This window comes from Arvicanthis niloticus, chromosome 12, assembly GCF_011762505.2.
Source record: "Arvicanthis niloticus isolate mArvNil1 chromosome 12, mArvNil1.pat.X, whole genome shotgun sequence".
Taxonomy (NCBI): domain Eukaryota; kingdom Metazoa; phylum Chordata; class Mammalia; order Rodentia; family Muridae; genus Arvicanthis; species Arvicanthis niloticus.
In genome coordinates, this window is record NC_047669.1 from 20,594,700 (window position 1) to 20,616,836 (window position 22,137).

Here is a 22,137-nt window from a genome sequence, read left to right on the forward strand (position 1 = left end):
AGAGCCAGGGCCAAAGGCTAAAAACAATCAATCAAACCAACAAAAACTGAGCTAGGTATGGTAGTATGCACCTATAATCCCAGCTGCTTCAAGGCTGAGACAGGAGGAGTTTGAAGTTCAAAGCTAGCCTGGGTTACTTTCCAAGCCCTTATCTGGAAATAAAAATAACCAAATTTTGAGTGTAGCTCAGTGGTAGCGTGTTTGCCTAGCATGTGCAATGCTCTGGGCTCAATCCTTAGCATCACAGAACAAACAAACAAACCTACAAATTCCAGGAGAATTACACACACAGAAGACATGAGGGGTGTGCAGACCCCGGTGCATGTTGGGACTGTTGAGGGAAGGGGTGAAGCACCAGAGGCAGGTTCAGTGGGGAATCGGATAGACACAGAGACAGAACCCGAGAAAAAAGCTTAAGCTCTTGGGTCTGGTTGGATGGTCACGTGAGCAAGTCCTTCTGCCCCAGGCACACTGCAGGCTCAGGAGAACGGCGCTCAGGGGAAGTACCCCCCGACTCCCCAGAGTTAGGGCACTGTTCTGTCTGTTCAGGTTCCAAGGGACTTCCAGGGCTTTCTGCCTAAGCCCTGTGTTTCAGAGATGAAGAGTAAAGGCTCAGAGAAGGGAGGGGATCCCCCAGAGCACAGAGCAAGTCAGAAGTGGGCATCCCCGCAGGAACTAACACAACTAACACGTGTGCTCTTCTCTCTTGTGCTCACAGGCCTCCAACCCCCTGTACAGAAAGCCCATCTCCACGCACACCGTGGATTTTGCCTTCAACAAGTTCAACAAATCCTACAATGGCTCAGTGGACTGAGGCTCCTACATGGCTGGAGGGGACTAAGGACAAAGACTGGTGTGTCTTGGACTACCTGGACCATTTGCTCACGCTAGCTAGGCACGCACTGAGATGCCCTCCAATGAGCCGTAAGGGACCTGCTACCCACACAGCAGGCCACAGGCACGTGGGGCCACATCCCTCCAAGCCAGGGAGAGCAAGGAGACTCTCTGGTGTTCTAGGCTTCTACACTGCCTCCAGCTTGCTGTGTCCCTGAACTGCTGAAGGCTGGGCTGCCCCTCCCTTTCCTGCTGGGCCAGGCCAGAAGGTATCTGGAAGAGTCTTCGCGTACAAAGCTAGCGTGCATCCTGACTTTTTCGGGTTGATCATTTTTTTCTATGAAATAAAAAGGTCACGCATTTTTGGTGTAGATCTGATTACTGGTTCCCTGAGGGCTGTCTGCCTGGCATCTGTGGGTGTCGGTGGTGGAATCGGGGAGTCGTCTTTGGAAAGGACATGTCTTGCAAATGTTAGGCTTTGCCCTCCGGGCCATGTTTGTTTAGTGCTTTTGTAATGAAAAGGAAAGACTGGGATTGAAAGTAAAAATGGAAACCAAGTAACTTTGTGTTGGCTTTGTGCATTCTGGCTTGTGCCGCCCTTTCTGAGTGGTCTTGAGTAGCCCCAGTAGAGACTGGCATGCCCATACACTATCAGGGACAGGACTTGAACCAGACCAATACTCCTGAGCCGGGCTCCGTGATGTGCTGTAATTACTGTGCTTCAAGGATGCTGAGCAGGTACTGCTGGGCCTCCCCGGTTTTACTTAGAATTCTAGATAGAAGCTGTACAGACTACACATGTTTCCCACCTGTGTTCTGCATTAGAAAAGCTAGAAATAGATGGTGCAGATGCTAGCGGGTAGAGGTGTGTGGCTTCCACATAAAATGTTTCTTATGCTACGTGTACTAGCTGGTTTTGTGTGCCAACTTGACACAAGCTGGAGTTATCACAGAGAAAGGAACCTCCCTTGAGGAACTGCCTCCATGAGATCCAGCTGTAAGGCATTTTCTCAATTAGTGATCAAGGAGGGAGGGCACATTGTGGGTGGTGCCATCCCTGGGCTGCTGGTCCTGGGTTCTATAAGAAAGCAAGTTGAGCAAGCCAGGGGAAGCAAGCCAGCAAGTAACATCCCTCCATGGCCTCTGCATCAGCTCCTGCTTCCTGCCCTGTGAATTCCTATCCTGACTTCCTTTGGTGATGAGCAGCAATGTTGAAGTGTAAGCTAAATAAACCCTTTCCTCCCCAACTTGCTTCTTGATCATTTTTTGTGCAGAAATACAAACCCCGACTGAGACTCTATGTAAATACTAGACTCGGACCAACACCTTCCTTCGGTCAAGCCCTTAGGTCCCACCCAGGCCCGGAGCCTGAGTTCATCTCAGCTGCTATTTTCTGCAGAGCCATTACACTCTTTAGATTCTCTTTGGGGATAAGTAGTTCCCAGTAGCCCCCTGACCCCATTGCTTTGAGTATTATAGAAGAGTAAGCAGGCTCTGGAAGGGGAAGTGGCTTGCTGAGGGTCAGGCTAGCTGAGAATCTTGTGCTAAGCCCTGGGCTAACGATGTCTCGCTTCCTTGAGGAATCGTTCATTAAAGTTTTGTTTTTGAAAAACTGATTTAAAAAAAATATGAGTGTTTAGCTTGCATGCATGTCTGTATACAACGTGTGTCTGGTACCCACAGAGGCCACAAGAGGGTGTTAAGTTTGGTCCCTGGGAACTAGAGTAACAATCTGTTGTGAGCCATCGTGTGTGTTCTGGAAACTGAGCCTGGATCCTGTGCAAGAGGAGTCAGTCTTCTTAAATGTTGAGCATCCTGGCCCCTTGCTAAAGGTTTTTGTCAGTGCGACACTTCAAGCCTCGCCTCAGCTTGGATTGGACCAAATTCCTCATGTGATTGGCCTGCTTTAGGGTGAATGCTGTGTGTTTCTACTTATTATGGGTCTCCTGGAGACCACATACTAACCTGTTCAAATCCTGTTTTTTATAGGCTGTACTGTGAGCACTTGACACCCTTGAGCCACAGACTAACACTCAGGGTCACCGCTCTTTGTTTCTGCCCAATGTCTAGGTGTGTTTTCACAGGGACACCAAGAGGAAGACATGTCTAATGGTGTCCTGCTGCCCCCTGCTGGAAGTTCTTGACATAAGCTGGGATACTGTGGCCCAATAGAGTAGAGGCCAACCATGATTTCCTCATTCCTAAGGTTGCATAATGATCGATCCAAAAGTGGTGGCAATGCCCTCTATTCCAAATGCCTCATCTTGCACAACCCAGTTCCATATACAAATATAAATGATTTGGGGGCCACATGATAGGCTTGCCACAGCATGCATATGAAGGTCCGAGGACAACTTCGTGGAGATGGTTCTTCCATCTTTTTGTAGGTTCCAGTGTTGAACTCTTGTGGGTTCAGTATTGAACTCAAGTCCACGGGCTTACAAGGCAAGTGGCTTCATGCACTATACTCATGGTAGCTCTACTAGTTTGGTTTGGTTTATTGAGGTAGAACTTCAGTCTGTAGCTCAGACTTCCTTAACACTATGAAGCCCAGGCTGGTCTTGAACTCACCAAAGTCCTCTTCCCCACCTCAAGTGCTGGGATTCCAGATGTGCATTACCATACCAGGATCAGATCTGTCTAATAATTTAAAAATTATAAAGCAAGCACTTTACTGACTGGTTCGTTGACCTGGCTTTTAAATTTTATTGTCGTGAATGATTTTTTTTCCTAACTAAAAGATTCTTACTGAACAAAATAGAAAATAGAATCATAAGGCAAAAGACATTTGGAATCATACCACTCACAGGTAAACACTCTTGGCCTTTGCTATACCTTGGATCTTACTTTCTCCCTAAGGCATGAATAGGGAAGGCTTGGTTCCTTGGAACTATTGGAAAGGGGCTTTGACATAAGGCTGCTGGAGGTCTTCCAGTCACGGGGGGCATGCCTCTTTCTCTCTGTTCCATTCCCAGCAGTAAAGTGAGTGATTTAGCTCTTCTGTAGCTTGTGCCAGTCATCTCTCAATGGGCCTCACTTTCTACATCTGTGGAATGGGAAGGTTGGCTGGGCTGATCTTGAAGGGGCTTCCGATTTCAGTTTCCCAGGCATCCTGGCAAAGCCATCACTTGGATGGCTGTGATAGATTCCAGTTCTTTGGGGCTCAGCCTCAACACGTGTTGCCTTCAGCTTTTGAGACATGTGTTCTGTGTAGTTCACTTCAAGTGCAGACAGGAAAGGAGCCTGGGTGGCATCTTAGGCATTCCTGAGGAGACTCTATAATCATGTGATGTGTTAGGGTTCTCTAGAGTCTAGAGGAACAGAACCGATAGACTTTATATATAAAGAAAGGAAATTTATTAGCGTGTTTATGTGGGCTGTGTCTGGCTAATCCAACCAAAACTGTTGAAATTCCCAAAGAAGTGAGCTCTAATACCAGTGAAGGAATGAACTTGCCGTTGAGGACGAGCAAGCACTTTTCTCTGTCCTTTCATAGGCTGCCATGAGGTGTGGCCCCAGGTTGAAGGGGGGGGGTCTTCTGACCTCAAATGATCTGAATTTTAAGGTGGGTCTTCTGACTTTAAGTGATCCAATTAACTAAAAATCCCTCAGACAGAGTATTCCTTTTTTTTTTTTTTTTTTTTTTTCCCCCGTTTGGTTTTTCGAGACTGGGTTTCTCTGTGTGACCCTGCCTGGCTGTCCTGGAACTCACTCTGTAGACCAGGCTGGCCTTGAACTCAGAAATCCGCCTGCTTCTGCCTCCCAAGTGCTGGGATCAAAGGCGTGCTCCACCACCGCCTGGCCAGAGTATCCCTATGTAGCCCTGGCTGACCTCTGACTAATCCTCTTAGTGCTGCAATGCTGGTGTGAGCTGCTGTGTTTTTTTTTTTTTTTTTTTTGGACAGGTTTGCACTATGTAGCCTTAAGTTGCTAGAACTCATGATCTTCCTCCCTGCAACTTCTGAGCGCTAGGATTACAGGTGTGAGACACTATGCCTTGTTTGAGGAAACAGCTTTATTTAGAGGGGCTCAGTGGCCTCCCCTCATCTATCTTCCATATCTGACAGGCACTTTGATGGTTTTCTTTGAGGGGAAAGCCTAGGGCAAGGATGGGGGATGCACAACCAAGAGAGCAGGTGGTCTTCGTCAGGCCAGGGGTCTGCCTGGTTATTATGTCAGTTCTGGTTCTTAGGGGTGTGGGAAAGTTTTTATCATGTTCATCACCTGAGGGGAGCAATCTGGTTTCCACAAGATGATTGTTCCTGGGGTTCCTTTACAGGTAATTGCCCTCTCATGTTGATGGACCTCACTGTGAGGTGATATAGCCTATTAGGCTTCCTCCAAGTATTTAGTTTTGGTCCTTTGTCATAAAGATGGCTACTACAGGGAACAGTTAGTCCTGTCATCCTTGGAACCCAAGAGCAATGCGGAAGAGAATGACTCAAGAAGAAAAACATCAGCACTCAGGAAGCAGAGACAGGTGGATCTCAATTCCAGCCTGGTCTACAGAGTGAGTTCCAGGACAGCCAGAGCCACACAGAGAAACCCTGCCAAAGGAAGGAAGGAAGGAAGGAAGGAAGGAAGGAAGGAAGGAAGGAAGGAAGGAAGGGAGGGAGGGAGGGAGGGAGGGAGGGAGGGAGGGAAAGATAGAGGAAGGAAGGGGGAGAGAGAGAGAGAGAGAGAGAGAGAGAGAGAGAGAGAGAGAGAGAGAGAGAGAGAGAATGTGAAAAATACCAGAGGGAGACAAAATGGAGGTGTAAGGCGAGTGGCTGGTGTCCTCCCTCAGACCCTCCCTTGTGTGCAAATGGTTTAGCTGTGGAAATGGCAAGTGACCCTCTGCATATGCTGCCAGTAGTCAAGTTCCAGGTAGGAAGGGGACTGTGCAAATTCTGGTTACATCAGGACAGGGAAAGCTTGACATACAGCTGGCCTACACCCTTTACACTCTACCTTCCAACTCCTGAATAGACCAAAAAACTCTCTCTCTCTCTCTCTCTCTCTCTCTCTGTGTGTGTGTGTGTGTGTGTGTGTGTGTGTGTGTGTGTGTGTGTGTGTAAGAGCCACTGTTCCTCCAGAGCCCCACTGAGAGCCAGATTAGGATCAGAGTGAGGAAAGGAAGGGGTCCTCACCTCCACTACAGCAGAACCCCAGAAGCAGAGTATCAGCTTTTGCTGGGTACTCTCTCTTACTGTTTTATGTATGGGAGGCTGTGGTTTGGCCCTGCGCTGGGCCCAACAGGCCAAATCAATGCAGTTAAATTACAGTAACTGGGCCTTCCTGCAGCAACCAGTTAAGCTGTAGCCTATCAATTCTTTTCCACCTTATTTTGGGGACAGGGTCTCCCACAGAACCTGGAGCTCACCAATTTGGCTACACTGACTGGCTATGGAGTTCCAGGATCTGCCGGTTCTTTTTGTGCATGTCTGCTGTGTCCACTGATGTGCAGGGGCTGCTGGCTTTGCCGTGGATGCTGGGGACCCGAACCCAGGCTTCCCAGCTTACAGGCAAGCACTTAGCAGCTGGAATTCTAAGATTTCTTTTCCTCAAGCTGTTTGGCTTTGGTAGCTGGCTTTATGAGACATCTAAACAAATTCTGTAAGGTTGGTACAAATCTAATTGGCAGCAGCAGCCTTTAAAATCGTTTTTCCATGTTAAGGTTTCTGTGTTATGGATGTTTTGCTCTGCATCTGTCTAAGGCCTCAAATCCTCCTGGGTCTGAAGTTAAACAGGCAGAGCTGCCGAGTGCGCTACTGAGCCACTTCTCCAGTCCAAATAGTAGCCCTTTAATGCATATATACGTATGCCTGAATTGGGGAAGCACCACCAGTATTTGAAAAGAATTCTCTCTAATGTGGTAGCATAGGCCTTTAATCCCAGGACTCAAGTGGCTAAGGTAGGCAGCTGGCTAAGAGTTCTAAGCCAGCTAGTTCTAGTCAGGGCTACAGCAAGAGGTAATTCAGTGTGAAGTATGTATCACCATGAAGGCCCTGAATTTACTTGTCCCTTCCTTGTGTTTAAAGTTTCCATCGTTCCAAGTTCTGCACCACAGCATCTTTCATTGGAGCCAAGTGAAATGAATTCTAGCAAGCACCGGTATGGCGACTGCTCTGAAATTGCTGAGATGAGGCTGTTGGGTATGTACACCTGTAATCCTCACCTTGTGAATCCAAAGCAAGGCTGGGCTAACATGACGAGATCATTTCTCAAAGGAATAAACTTGCCGAAATGAGTTACTGCCATTGTGTATCATATCAAGCCCCCAATCCTCAGACTACCAAAACTTACAGTAGTCTATTCTTATACTAATTCTTAGGGTTCTATTGTGACCAAAAGCATCTTGTGAAGGGGTTCACTTCAGCTTGCAATCCTCAGGCCACACTGTCACTGAGGGACAAGGAACCTAAAGGCGAGAGCTGAGGCAGAAGCGAGACTATGGAGGATGCTCTGACTTGCTTAGCCTTCTTTAGAGAAGTCAAGACTACCTAAATAAGGGTGCCACCGCCCACTGTGGACTGGGTTCCTCCAGCTCACGTCAATTACTATTTTTTAAAATTATTTATTTTATTTGAGTACATTGTTGCTATTTTCAGACACACAAGAAGAGAACATCAGATCCAATTACAGATGGTTGTAAGCCACCAAGTGGTTGCTGGGAACTGAACTCAGGACCTCTGGAAGAGCAGCCAGTGCTCTTAACCACTGAGCCATCTCTCCAGCCCACATCTATTAAATAAGAAAATGTCCTAACAGGTATGTGCACAACGCAATCTGATAGACACATTTTCTCTTAACAGTCGCTCTTTCTATCTGTGTCACACTGACAAAAAACATCTGGCACACTCATGGACTGCCGAAGAGGAACTCCGGAACTTGAAGAGGAACTTACAAGAGAAACTCAGGGAACTGCCACTTTTGGTGGGACATCAATATATTCTCATGATAGTCTATCTTTTGCTTACAGACAAGCAGGAAGGCCACTGTGACCATAGTGAAGATGCCACTGGGGAACATCTTATTTATGAAGTAAACATTGGAGACATTTCTGGTGACAAAAGCATCTTGGGTAAATTATGTAACTGTTAATGATGAAACTGCCATGCCCAGACATCTGGAAAAGCAGACAGCATTTAATATTAAGATGAACTGCCTTGGCCAAAGGTACTGTAGTTAGTTTGAATGGTTGGAATAGATACAGTAAGTCTGTCCTCAAGAGGACTTTGTTTCCTATTTCCCCAAATGCTGATCTGAATTAACAGTGTAGGGCCTAATGCATTGTGCTAACGCATTTTTCCTGTGGTCCCTAAAAGACTGCTCTAAAGGGCATGCGCGTGAACATAACATCAGGGCCTCAGTTTAGGTCTGCATCTTACAACTGAAGGTCCCATTGGATTCCTGGAATCACATAGCTGCGGGAGACTAAAACTAAGCTAAAGCTTAGAAGGGAAGTGTCCTTAGATCCTGACAGCTTTTCTCAGATGTTAGTTCAAACCCACCCGAGACTCATGCCTTACGCTTTTACTTGATGGGCTCACGCTGCAGTCAGATTCCTTCAAGCACTGTAGCTACTTAGACTCCACTTTACTACAGGATGCATGGTTACTTGCTGAGTGTGTGCAGTTGCTCATCTTACAGATGTGCAGACTGGGTGCCATACTGACTCAGTGCTAAGAAAGTTAGCAGGCTACATCACAGACCACTCCGTCTAGACTACTTACATACAGCTACCTGCTGAATGCTAAAGGATCTCTCCTTTTGACAGGAGTAAGAACTTAAGGTACTGCTAACAAGGTATGGAGGGCACAAACTAGGGTGATGGTGCTTTGCTCGGTAAGCATGTGAGCCAAAGAGGGAACTGGTTCAAGTTTATCGAGGCTGTGAATCCCATTTGCAATGGGCATAGTTAAGTTCTTACACATGTGTAAGACATGTGTCAGATCACACTGCTGGAGGCATCCAATTCTCAGTGTGTGAGCAAACATTTCTGTACTAAAATTTTCCCTTTTAGCACTGGCAAAGATTTTTTATTATTAAGTAAAAGTGTATTGTATCGCATGTATCCCCTGGAAGCTAGAAGAGGAAATTGGCTCCCCTGGGATTGGATGGTTGTGAGCCACAATGTGGGTGTGAGAACCAAATGCTGACCCTCTATAAGAGAAAGTGTTCTTAGCCACCGAGCCACTCATTACGATCCCCCAGCCCATTAGCAAACACACATTAATGACAGTGGGGAACTGGTACTACCGTTTTCTTAGATCCAGATGTGGCAAGAGGAAGCTGTGATGGACTTTCTACACTGACTGCTGAGTAGAATGAACTAGAACTCCTGCTCCATTTAACAGTCCAGCTTCATGGCACTAAGGGAAGTAAAGAGCTAACATAGGATGTATATGACTGGATCTCACTGAATTAAAACAATTAAGCAGTCTAGACCAGGGAATCTCAAAGGTGGCAGCTGCCAAACAAATGCCAGTCTCAAGGAAAGCTTTAAAAAGAGCTCATTACGGTACCAATGCAGTGATTACAAGACCATGATATGATGCTCCAGAGTCTGTCTCTCACTGACTCGATGCAGGCCCTGAGAACCGGTGTTTGAAGCCAGCCACTTTTGGGATACCACCCATTTTTAGCGTCTTCTCACTGAACAGCAAGTCTACTCAGATAAGCTTCCCAGGCAGCTTTTCTGTACATCTCAGTTGCTTCCAGACGGTTAGCTGCTGCAAGTATTCCCCTGCCTACAATGATGACATCAGAACCGCGTTTACCAATCACTTCTTGTGGACTATTGTACTGCTGGCCAAGATGATCCCCTGCAGAGAAACAAAAGCAAACTCAGGAAGCCTGTGGGCAACACAGGAGTCGTCCAGAGAGCATTTACTACATAAGACACCTTATTATTCGTAACCATTTCTACTACAATCCCATCAAGTTCTCAGTCGTAATCCTTTGTTTTTGGAAACAATGTAAACCAAGCTGGCTTTGAACTCAGAAATCTGCCTGTCTCCCCAAGGCACATGGCACCATACCTGGAAAATGACATTTTATTAATATTTGCTGTTTTAGAAACATTATGTTAAATGGATTTTGATGCTTTCTATTCTTAAAAACCTAGGTCCTAATGTGCTATCCAGTGAAAGAATTAAATGCAGCTTGTTTTGTGTTGAGGTACTATGCTATATAGATATAATATTCATACAATCTCCATGCCGTCCCACTAGTTTAAGGTCACTATAAATCCCTACATTTGACAGATCAAGATGAGACTAAAAGTAGTTTACTCTGAGGCTGGGTATGGGTAGTACACACCTTTGATTGCAGCACTTGAGAGGCCAAAGCAGGCGATCTCTGAGTTTGAGGCCAGCCTGGTCTACACAGTAAGTTATAGGATGGCCAGAGCTAAAACAGAGAAATCCTATCTCAAAAACAGAAGTTGTTTAGTTTTGAGTCTGGAGCTCAGTGTTGAGAGAACTTGCCTACTATGTGCAAGGCCTCACTTGCAGCTGGAATGGTGGCATATGCACTCAGTAGAGGCCAGCCTAAACCACACAAGAAAAAAGGCCAGGTGTGGTTGTGCACACCTTTAATCCCAGCAACAGGGACATAGGAGGATCTCTTGAGTTCAAGCCAGTCTGGTCTACTTAGAGAGTTCCAGGACAAAATAGAGATCCTGTCTGAAACAAAGCCAGGATACACAGAATGGAAAGGCAAAGAACTCAAATCTTTTCAACTGCAGTATAAAAGATTACCGAGAGTTTTTGACTTCTAAAGCCACTTAGTCCACGGAGATCTATCTATCCTATAATATGTAAAAATTGAAACTGTTTTAACTCCAAACAAAAGGCAGTGCTTTCCCCCCCCCCCCCACGGCAAATACTATATAAAATAATCCTAACAATTCAGTGCTGGAAAAATCAGTACTCGACACACCAGGCACATTCTCTACTCCTCCAATTCTATCATCTGGTGAGAGTTGAGAGACCAGAGTTCTTCAAGAGCATTCACCTTGCCGGGTGGTGGTGGCGCACGCCTTTAATCCCAGCACTTGGGAGGCTGAGGCAGGTGGATTTCTGAGTTCAAGGCCAGCCTGGTCTACAGAGTGAGTTCCAGGACAGCCAGGGCTACACAGAGAAACCCTGTCTCGAAAAACAAAAAACAAAAAAAACAAAAAAAACAAAAAAAAAAAAAAAAAAAAGAAGAAGAAGAAAGACCTTCTGATCTAGATAGAACAGATTCCTAGAAATACTCAACAGACATAAAATACTACCAGCCGAGCTACACCCCTGAGCAATGGCCAATCCACCTCTAGGGAACCCATGGTTACCAGGACAGTTAGTTTCGTTAGCAGGCAGGAGTGAGGTACTGAAAACTAAACCTAGAGCCTTGCGTCAGCTAAGCACACACTATTTAAACTACCCCAGCCCTGACCCGTGCCTGTTTTACATCCTGCCTTGCTCCTTTACAACTGCATCTGAGGTGGTGGCAAGTTTAAGAACCCCAGCCAGGCACTGGCACAGGCACATCAAAATGTCTGACAGTCATCTAACTGTTTAGCTAAGGGTCTTCCAGACCTGCTGGAACACACAGTGCTTCCTTTGGGTGGCATACTCAGAGCACCACATAGGAAATGCTAACCCAAAATATCAGGTTTCTAGCCAGAACGATGGCACATGCCTTTAGCGTCAACATTTGAGAGGCAGAGTTAAATTAAGCAGATCTCTCCACGTTCCATCTCAAAAGTAGCCTTCTATCCTAAAATTAAACTGTCTTACATAGTACACACTATTATCAGGTCAAAGGCTCACCCATTGTTCTACATCAGTGGTTCTTAACCTTCCCAATGCTAAAATTAGTGACCCTACCCCCCGCCAAAAAATTATTTCATTGCTACTCCATAACTGACATGTGACCCCACAAAAGGGGTTGGACCCACAGGTTGGGAACTGCTGTTCTAGACTAAGACAGTTTACAGTCTAGACCATCACAGTTTGCAGTGTGTTATTCCGCCTGTCGTGGATAAGGAAGCGAGTCTGGAAGAGCCACAGTTAGTGAGCACACTTACCTCCTGTTTCTAACTGAACTCCTGGGGTCAAGTGAAGAAACTCTGGTTTCATGCTTACTCGGGAGCCAGAAATGAAGCCAATGACAAATTCACAGTGTTCCTCAGCCATCCCAACCTAAATGGGACACAGTAGGCAGTATTACAAGAACAGAGTAACACAACTAAGGTCCTGAGGTGACCCCTCTGTCCAAGGAGCCATGCGTGAAAAGATCCGAACTCTGACAGAGCAAGCATCATAAGATGCTGCATGGTTCTTCCTTGTAACAACACCTGATGACTTACCCACCTGGAAGAAGGATTTGAGATGTGTACCATCATAGACAATTCGGCCACACTTTCAAGACCTATGCACCACTCTTCCAGCACTTTCCCTCTGGCACCTGTTCTTCACTGGCCTCACTCCCGTACTACTTCCCCACAGGGACATGTCAGCCTTGCCACCAGCTACTACCACCATAAGGGACAGCTTAACCTTGAGCCAGACCTTTGCTATTGACATAGGACGCTGGTATTTATGGTTCATTCAGGCTTTACTACAGAAGGCTAGATAGAGATCGATGGCTCGGCAGTTAAGAGTACTGCTTGCTCTTCTAGGACCTAAGTTCAATTCCTAGCACCCACATGGTGGCTCACAACCATCTGTAGCTTCAGTTCCAGGGACTCCAATGCACTCAACTGGCTTCTGTAGGCACTAGGAACGCATATGGTACACAGACAGACACACAGACAAAACACTGTACAAAAACATTATTATGGTCCTTAAAGTATAAATATCATTTATTCACTTTCTAGATGACTATGCAACTAGAAAATTTACCACAGGAAAACATGAAGAGTAACTTAAAATTCAACCTTTATCTTCAGCTTTGCCTCAAGATGAAAAAACAAACACAGGAATATGTCCAAATGGGCTGGAGAACAATCCAAACCCTTCACCTGCTACAAGATCAAAGTGTTCAGCTGGTGCTAATAAACTGTCAGAAGAGCTGGACTGAGGAGGCTGTGGGGTGAGGCCACGGCTGCCTCGGGCCTCAGATGAAGGGATTTTCTTGCCCTAGAACATCCGGCACACACAGACCTCGTCTCCTCTCCCCCAGCCCCCAGCACTTACTGCCGCCTTGGTGTAGTTTCCCGTGGCCAAGGAGCCAGCAGAGCTCATCTCTGCAATGAGCAGGCACGCCCGATGTAAAGGCAGGCCCACTTCCTGTAAGCCTTTCACAACTCCTGAGCCTGGTACCACGTGGGCATTTACTACATCTGCCCAGGAAGCTATTTTAAAGATGCCACCTGAGGAGAAATAAAAAAAGATGTTTGCTAGTTTTCAGAGATAAAACAATAATCTTTTCCCCAACCAACTGCGGTGTGAAATGATCTACTAACGAGTTAGAGTCGGCACTCTATCAGTAGACTTCTGGGTTCCTCTGGGAGCTAGGTCAGAGGGCAGTGAGGGAAATCCTTGCAAAGAGTGCTGCACTTGGTTTATCAGGAACGCTGACGGGCTGCTACTTTTTTTTTTTTTTTTTTTTTTGCAGTTTTAGAATGCCTGTGCCATCACATAGGGACTGCTCTGAAGACAAGACATTCACAGAGCTCAGGCCGAGAGACATCCCGAAATTCTCCTGAAGACGAGATGTCCTACCATAGAGATCTCTCAGCAACTTTACCCCTACAGGTTTTCTTGGCTGTCCCAATCTTACAGGCAACTATATACATTTTTAACAGACAGTAAAAATGCAGACTTTTGAAAAAAATGAACACACAAGCATAAAGAGAGGTTATACTTCAGCCAGTAAGCTAAGCAATGCAGTCCTGGCAGGCCATCATTAGTACATGAGGTAGCAGATAATGAAAGAAAAAAAATTAGGTGTAGGCATGCACTAAAAAAGAGATATGCAGCTACTTCTGTTCTACAGAGCAGTGAAACAGCATCAGAACTAACAGAACTATGACCACTTGTTTCTAAGAGCAGAAATCTGCATGAGAAACCAGGTACAAGACTAAGCACTTTCCAGGCCACCCATAGGCTCCTCTGCCTGTCTGATATTAAAACTTAAATAGGAAAAGGTGTAGCAACACATTCTGCTAAGCAGCACTCTATACTTCTTTTCTATTCTTTGCTATATTGGCAATTTTCAGCCAGCGCCAGTACATTTTATTTTGCCTGCCCCGAACTCGGACACCTTCTGACAGCAGCTCACCCATTTTCTTCTTTCTTTCTTTCTTTCTTTCTTTCTTTCTTTCTTTCTTTCTTTCTTTCTTTCTTTCTTTCTTTCTTTCTTTCTTTCCCCTGAGACAGGGTTTCTCTATATAGCCCTGGCTGTCCTGAAACTCACTCTGTAGACCAGGCTGGCCTCGAACTCAGAAATCTGCCTCCCTCTGCCTCCCAAATGCTGGGATTAACCCAAGTGCTGGGATTAAGGGCGTGTGGCACCACTGCCTGGCTCACCCATTTTCTTTATGGGAGTTAACAGGATTCTCAGTCCATGATGGTTAGAGTTTGACCTTGTAGTGGTAGAAGCAGGTGTATTCCCCAGGCCAGCTAATAAAGGGAGTTTACACAGAGGTTAGAGTGAGACGTGGAATTCCCTACCCGAGAAACAAGTCAACAAAGCAAACAGAATGGAGAACACAGCTGAGACATGGAGAGAAAGCAGGCAGCTCAGTGCCCAACAGCTTTCTACTGCTGACTCTTACATGAGCCAATACACCTTCCCTTCAGCCAGTCTATTTCTGACTGTACTTACTTCCATACTGCTTTTTAACTGTGTTTCCTATATCAGCAAATTTCCTGTCTTCAAATATTAAGAACTCATGGCGTTTTGCCAGAGTGGTCAATTCCTCCATCACATCCAGAGTAAAATCATTCAGAATATCGACATGAGTTTTGAGCATGCAGATGCTGGGTCCCAAGGCATCTGCTAGCTGCAGCAGCTCTCTGGCCTCCGACACATCAGCAGACAGACACAGATTGGTCTCCTTCTTCTGCATAAGCCTGAGGAGCTTTGAGGCAAGTGGGTGGATTCCAGGCAGCTCTGCTCGCGCACCAAAGCTGAGTTCTTTGCATGCTTTCTTCTCAGGAGGTGGAAAACCATTATGATTAGCTGATGAAAAAACATTCTCCTGAATGAACCTCTTCACTTTCCCCACCATCTCAGCGTCAATTTTTTTCTGCTGCTCGAGAATCTCCAGCATTTGGGACAAGGTGCACACTGCGTGGAGACGGACGCCCTGGGCCTGCAGCTTGTCCTTGCCTCCCTGCTCTCTGTCCAGCAGCACTATGGCATCAGTCACCTTTAGACCCTCCTTCTGAAGGACTTCAACAGTCTCCAAAACACTGGCCCCACTGGTGACGACATCCTCAATGACCAGACAGGTCTGCCCAGGATTAATCTCTCCTTCTATAAGGCGCTTGGTACCTAGAAAAAAAAAGCTTCTGTTGAAAAAATATGTAAGATAGTTCAACTAGCACAAGATGTATCCACTTGCTATGAATTTATACAAGAGTTAAGACTATTTAAATCTTTTTTGTGATCATTTACTCTGAAGCTACTTTCTGTTAATTAATGCACCATAATTGTTTTGTTTGCTATCCTCTATATCTCCAAAATGTCAATTAAATACAGAATAGTTATAGTAAGACAAATTATTTCATTCTGTAAGTAAAACTCATTTTTTTCCCCTGAACAATTTGGAGTTTCTTAAAACAAGATCACTTATACAGTAATAAAAGACAGGATACTCCAGTATCATCAATAAAATCATTCCCTTCCCAGCTATACTGATTATAAGTTTACCACTCATGACCAACTGAACAATTTGCTTTTTTAAAAAAAGCAATTTAAAGCCAGGTGGCACACACCTGTTATCTTCCTACTTAGGAGGCAGAAAATGTGAGGCTCTGGTGACCCTCCTATCAGCCTAGGACATGCAGGCCAGTCAGGCAGCTACAGCAAGACCCTGCCTCAAACAAAAAAAGGGTTAGGGAGAAGGCCCAGTGGCTTAAGATCACTGCTGCTCTTGCAAAGAACCAGGTTCGGTTCCCACCACCCATAGGGCAGCTCACAACTCTATATAACTACAGTTCCAGGGACTCTGATGCCCTCTAATAGCCTCTGCTGGCACTGCATGCATGTGGCACACATACATACATGCAGGCAAAACACTCATACTCATAAACTAAATGCAGAAGGGAAACATTTCACAACTTCCTGCACACCATAACCACAATGAATTATCCAATGTGACTTCTCCACCCTTAAGCCCCACTATAAGCTACAAAATATAAGTAACTCAGGCTCTAGACTTCATATTCTTTTTTGAGACTCATTTTATATTTTCTACTGTGTGTTAATTATTTTGGTAGACAGTTTAGGTTTGGGGGGGCTTACTGGAGGAATCACGTAGCTTAACTAAATCTGCTTAGACTGAAATAAGAGAGTACTTACAGGCACGCCAATAATGAGTGTCACGAACATTTGTGAACACACAAGGAAACAGAACTACACTCCTATGGGCAGATTACTTTTAGCTTCAAACTATAATAAACTCACCACTCAGTGATGCATGGCCAGTATCTATATCTTAGCCTTCCCCCACCATGGCTGTGGGGGCACATGTGTAGAGGTCAAAGGGCGACCTGCAGCAGTGGGTTCTTGCCTTCCACCACGTGGGACGCAGCACCCAAACTCAGGTTAGAGTTAGCGCAGGCTCCTCTACCCACTGAACTATCTCACTGTCCTCTCTCAAGTCTCAGAAGCAAACCCAAGACACTACATAATTGGATCTTAAAAGATCTCTTTTTAAAAAACTAACAAGCCGGGCGGTGGTGGCGCATGCCTTTAATCCCAGCACTTGGGAGGCAGAGGCAGGAGGATTTCTGAGTTCAAGGCCGGCCTGGTCTACAGAGTGAGTTCCAGGACAGCCAGAACTATACAGAGAAACCCTGTCTCAAAAAACCAAACCAAACCAAACCAAACCAAACAAAACAAACAAACAAAAAAAACCCCACAAAACTAACAAAGCACTACCATGCCAATATAAACAAAAATCTTCTAAAAATTAGAACATTCTGCTGATGAAGGAAGAGCCAATACAAAGGTTGGGGTTCACCAAGCACTTTGTTTCTACTGCCCAGTCAACAGAAAGAGCCTTTCAGACCCAGACTATAGGGGAAGGTCTTCGTAGCAAGAAAGTCAGCAACTCAATAGCTGACCAGGCCTGTGAAGTGCATTCAACAGCTCTAGTAAACACCGGGGCCTGAAAGAGAACAAACTCCTAACAAGTTACATATTAACTTGAGGCTTATGCTATTTTTATTTTACCATAATCCTTTGTTTCCTTCCTCCTAATGAGCATGGGAATGTGATTGGCTGAGCAGATAACTGTCGCTAGTGGCAACGCTGTATAAGGGACGCCACACACACTGTCAAAAGTGATCCCAACATTTTTGGCAGTTTGGAATAAAATGTCTGCGACCTGTAAGAAAAGGAACACATATACTTTTCATTATTACTACTTCAAATGACGCCCAAATCATGCAGCAGCCTAGCAGAAATGGAAATACATGCCCCCAGGAGATTATTAGATCCTAAGACATAAATGGATTATTCATAACAATTTACTATTTGAGTATCTAAACTCAGGAAAGAAAATATCAAGCAACTGATTTAGACCCATCACAACAATCTTAAAACCTGGTATGCAAACATAAACACCATGAACCTGCTCCGATAGATTCAGGACCCACACCGGGGACAATAGGAAACGTGTCAGGGAGGATGTTCCTGCCTCATCAGCCTCCCAGATGCTACGATTATGGGCATGTTCTACTCTAGCTTCTTCTGTATTTTGAAAAGCTTGTGACTTTTTTTAAGCTGCAAAGTGTGTGATTTCTAATACTAAAATCATGAACATCCCCAGAACTGTTATATCATTATCTGTAATGAATGTGGCAGGTACTAAGGGGTAGTTCAATGATAGAACACTTTGCCTGGTGTACTTACAACCAGGGACGCAATCCCCAGTATCATACAGTCACTGACAGACAGACAGGTGCACACACACGCACACACACACACACTGCTGGATAAGACTAGGAAAATCGGAAAATGTATGTCTTCTTAGATTTAGATTATCACTCCTCTATGTCCACAGCATTATTCTACCGTACTCACTTCTTCCTGCAGGCTTTTACTGATCTGTCATGTTTCTTTACATGCACCTAAACCAAGATGCATAGTAACTGAAATTTAAGATTACCAAGTTAAATAAATGTCATGATCTGACGTTGGCTAGACACTTCTTGGATTACCACTGACATGAGCATATACCTAAAACATAAACTTACAAAATCATACGAGTACAAGAGGACATTTGGGAATTTGTATTTTAGCGAGATAAATACTATAGTTTCCTCCAATTGTTTATGTGTATATGCAACTAGTCAATTACCACTTATTCCTAGGAAGAAACATATAATCTATTGCTTTGTGTGTGTGGGCGGTGTGGTATATATTGAGAGCACCTATTTACATAAACCTCTGGTAATACAGTTCATAGTAAGATTCCGGGAGGTGGAAAGCTGACAGTTCAAGCCACATCAATTAGGGTTTCAGTCTACTTACAACAATTAGGTATAACGGGTACCCGAGAAACAAACCTTAAGCATGTGACAGGAACCATACATTGGGGGGGAGAGGGGTTGGTTTTTGGAAACAAGGTTTCCCTGTAGTAACCCAGGCTGACCTCAAACACAATTCTCCTGCTTCAGTTTCCTAAATGCAGGAATTATAGCTGTGCACCACCAAACCTGGCTATGTATGTCTTGATATTCTACAGTTATATTAACCAACAAAGTAGCCACTAGTAACTTTCAACTATTCCACTAGTTTGTTTGCTCTTGAGACAAATTCTCGTGTAGCCCAGGCTGGCCTAGGGCCAACTATGCAGCTGGACTGTGATGACCTTTTAACTCCTGCCTCCAGCCCCAGTGCTTTATTAACAATTTTGGCAGGCATACTGACTCATCTGGTAAAGGTGTTTTCTGCCTAGCCTGACCACCCGAGTTCAATTCCTTCAACCCTCAAGATGGAGGGAGAGAACACACTCGTCCAAGTTGTCTCTGACCTTTGAAAGTGTACCATGGCACACACACCCAAGATAAACAGAATTAAAACTTCACAATGAGCCGGGCAGTGGTGGCGAAGGCCTTTAATCCCAGCACTTGGGAGGCAGAGGCAGGTAGATTTCTGAGTTCGAGGCCAGCCTGGTCTACAGAGTGAGTTCCAGGACAGCCAAGGCTACACAGAGAAACCCTGTCTCGAAAAACAAAACAAAACTTCACAATGCTCAATATTCACACGGAGTTGCTAGCAACACTTCCAGTCATTTCCAACCTTTCATTCTAAATGCCATCCGCATACAGTTTGGCTGGCAGCTTCTTATTCGAGAAAGCACTATCTCATGGCCGACTTGGCGGTGACGCAAACACAACCGACTCGAGGTTTGAGAAGCACCAGGTTAGAAACCTCTAGGTGTACACTTTACCTTTACCAACCAAAAAATAAAAAATAAAAAATAAATCTGTCTTTCTGGTGTTCACCATATTGCTTTAATTTCTTGCTATTAAGCTATTATTTCTTCTTCTTCTTATTATTAAGCTATTATTTCTTGTACTATTAAGCTGAGTCCTTTCACCAACTACTAATTTCTCCACCCTCCCGCCTTTTCCTCCCTAATTGTCACTTTCTGAAAGTTAAGTACGCAGAACTCATTCAAGGACTTCTCCGCTGGTCAGAGCCCAACAAGCTATCCTGGCTCTTGCATAGCACGTGTCTACACCGATCGGTCAAGAAACAAGGTCCCAAAGAACCCGAAGCCTCCCGCTCTCCAAGCTCCTCCACACTCTCCAGACCAGCAGTAGGGTGGGCTTGCCTGCCTGGTCTGTGGCTCTCCCTCGTCCCCAATTCCGGCCACCCCCTCCATCTCCTGCTCTCCTTTCCCGCCACCCGAAACCATCCCGTCCCTCCGGGTTGGTACCTGACTGAGAAGACGCGGGCGTGACACGATGCCCCGCAGGTCGATGTAGACTGGGGAGGAGAGCCCGCTTTTCAGTACAAAGCTCCCGAACTTGAAAGCCTGCGCGTCATACAGCTCGGTGACCAAGGGGCCCAGGGCTGAGAGGGAGACCTCCATTCTCGCGCGCTCAGTTCGCTCTGGAAGCCGAGAGGCTTGGAGCCTGTGACGTCACCAGAAGTCCCGCCTCTTCCGCCATCCTTTCCGGCCTGGGCCGCGGGCTTCTTTGCGTGTGCTAGTTGCTTCCTGGTTTGAGAGCTGGGTTTTAAAACCTGCAAGCTAGATTGAAGCCTGATTTCTCCGAAGGAGTCAATAGGCTCCGTTCATTTTGTTTTGTTTATAGCTTAGTGCTTCTTTATCTGATACAGTCTCTGTTAACAGCCACTCCTGTACAATCTCAAGGTTTCATTCCATAACATAGAAATCCTCCAAGACATAACCTGTGACTACCTTCTTGTATTAACTTCACAGCTGTTGGCGTGGGAGAGTTTCACAGTAATTTGCACATAGAAACATAAAGCAGGTTATTGTGCACTCAGAGGCTGGCAAAGAAACGCGTGCTTACTTCCTTTAGACCACTTGAAGTGTACTGGATGAAGAAGGGTGGGACGAGTTAGGGAGGATGAACTGACAGTATCGGGTATCTGGAAGGATAATGTTGGGCAGTTTGAAAACCCAAGCATATTTGGTTTACACATCTCTTAGCTGGTTATGTGAACTCCTGTAGTCCTAGGTACTTAGGAATTGATGCAGGAGGATTCCAAGTTCAAGGTTGACCTAGGTATCTAGTGAGCCTGTGTCAATAATAACAACAATAATAACAGCAATCCCTTAAGACTATATTTTCCCATTTTAAAGAAATGCAGCCGGGCGGTGGTGGCGCATGCCTTTAATCCCAGCACTTGGGAGGCAGAGGCAGGCAGATTTCTGAGTTCGAGACCAGCCTGGTCTACAGAGTGAGTTCCAGGACAGCCAGGACTACACAGAGAAACCCTGTCTCAAAAAACAAACAAACAAAAAGAAATGCTGCTTATCAAACAAAACAGACTGGGAGATTTAATTTTATACTCTTTGTGTTCTCTAAAGAGATTGTGTTAAACTCCCAGTGTAGAAAACCCCATATATTCTTGCGTTTGTTTTGTGTTTGAAACAGGGTTTCCCTGTGTAGACCTGCATGACCTAGACTTCACTCTATAGTGAAGGCCCAGACTGCCCTCGAATTCACAGAGATCCATCTGCCTCTGCCTCCTGAGTGCTTGAATTAAAAGTATTCACCACCGTGTCCAGTAAAACTCATTGTTTTGATGGGTTTTTTCTCATTACCAGTAACTTCAGTAAAGCCTTGATTAAGTAGAATTCAAATGTTAAAATACTCTTGTTCTTATCGCCAAATCAGACTGTCATCTCGGTGTGCTGTCCATTGACTAGATACTATAGACCAGCTCCATTCCCACCTGTGTGTCACCTGCAGACACTGACAGAAGCCTCCCACCAACCTGTGTGCATAAACCTGTGAGATTCCATGGCAGTTGATGCTGTCCATTCATTATGTAGGCCTGTGGGTCACACTCAAATCCTCAGACTTGGTAATGTAGAAACTTAGAATTAATTAAAAAAAAAAAACTCTGATTTTGGTTTTAAACTCAAACATTAACTTCCCCCAGGGACACATCCAGGAGAAGCACATTTCAGAGGCTCAACAAACATTCCAGAGGAAGAAAGACCCCAAGATAGGAGTTTATTAGCCTTTAGCACATTAAAACCTGGGTAAACAGCAGCTACCTAAGCTGACCTTCTTTGTTAGTTACTTAACAACTGAGCCTGAGAACTGCTGTTAGAGTTTGGCCTTTATGGTTAATGTTTAAGAAGTAATTGTATAACTGCCTTTATGAGCCCTGTGAATATGGTATAAATGCTTCCCTCAATTTTGGCTCAGAGTTCTTCTTGCCTTCATACAAAAGAACCCCAGTACCGGCTATTATCAATTCATCAATAAACCCCATGCGATTGCAGCGAGTCCCTTCTGTGAGTATTTCTGGGAGAGTGCACCCCGTGCGTTTGGATCCTTAGAATCCAACAGTAACAAGCGCTGTTATCCAATGAGCCATTTTGCTGGTCCACTGATGTGATTTTTTTTTAAAAGCTTGCCAGGCTTTCAAATATTTGGGGGGAAA

At 45.1% G+C, this 22,137-nt stretch overlaps 2 protein-coding genes across 3 annotated transcripts in view; one reads left to right on the plus strand and one right to left on the minus strand.

Annotated features, from left to right (window-relative positions):
• Itgb5 (integrin subunit beta 5) overlaps nucleotides 1–1,395 on the plus strand; it is a 111,831-nt gene extending 110,436 nt beyond the window's left edge. For both annotated transcript variants that reach the window (XM_034514919.2, XM_034514918.2), the window contains exon 15: nucleotides 719–1,395. In XM_034514919.2, coding sequence (XP_034370810.1) covers nucleotides 719–891 — 173 coding nt within the window. In that variant the 3' untranslated portion in view covers nucleotides 892–1,395. The remainder of the gene's footprint in view (nucleotides 1–718) is intronic.
• A 5,979-nt stretch (nucleotides 1,396–7,374) lies between these two features.
• On the minus strand, nucleotides 7,375–20,137 carry Umps (uridine monophosphate synthetase). Its single transcript, XM_034515631.2, has 6 exons — nucleotides 19,928–20,137; nucleotides 17,212–17,365; nucleotides 14,635–15,306; nucleotides 13,002–13,177; nucleotides 11,891–12,005; nucleotides 7,375–9,641 (listed from the first exon to the last, which is right to left on the minus strand). The coding sequence occupies exons 1-6, from the start codon at nucleotides 20,081–20,083 to the stop codon at nucleotides 9,469–9,471; spliced, it is 1,446 nt and encodes a 481-aa protein (XP_034371522.1). The 5' UTR covers nucleotides 20,084–20,137; the 3' UTR covers nucleotides 7,375–9,468.
• Between the last annotated feature and the right edge of the window lie 2,000 nt (nucleotides 20,138–22,137).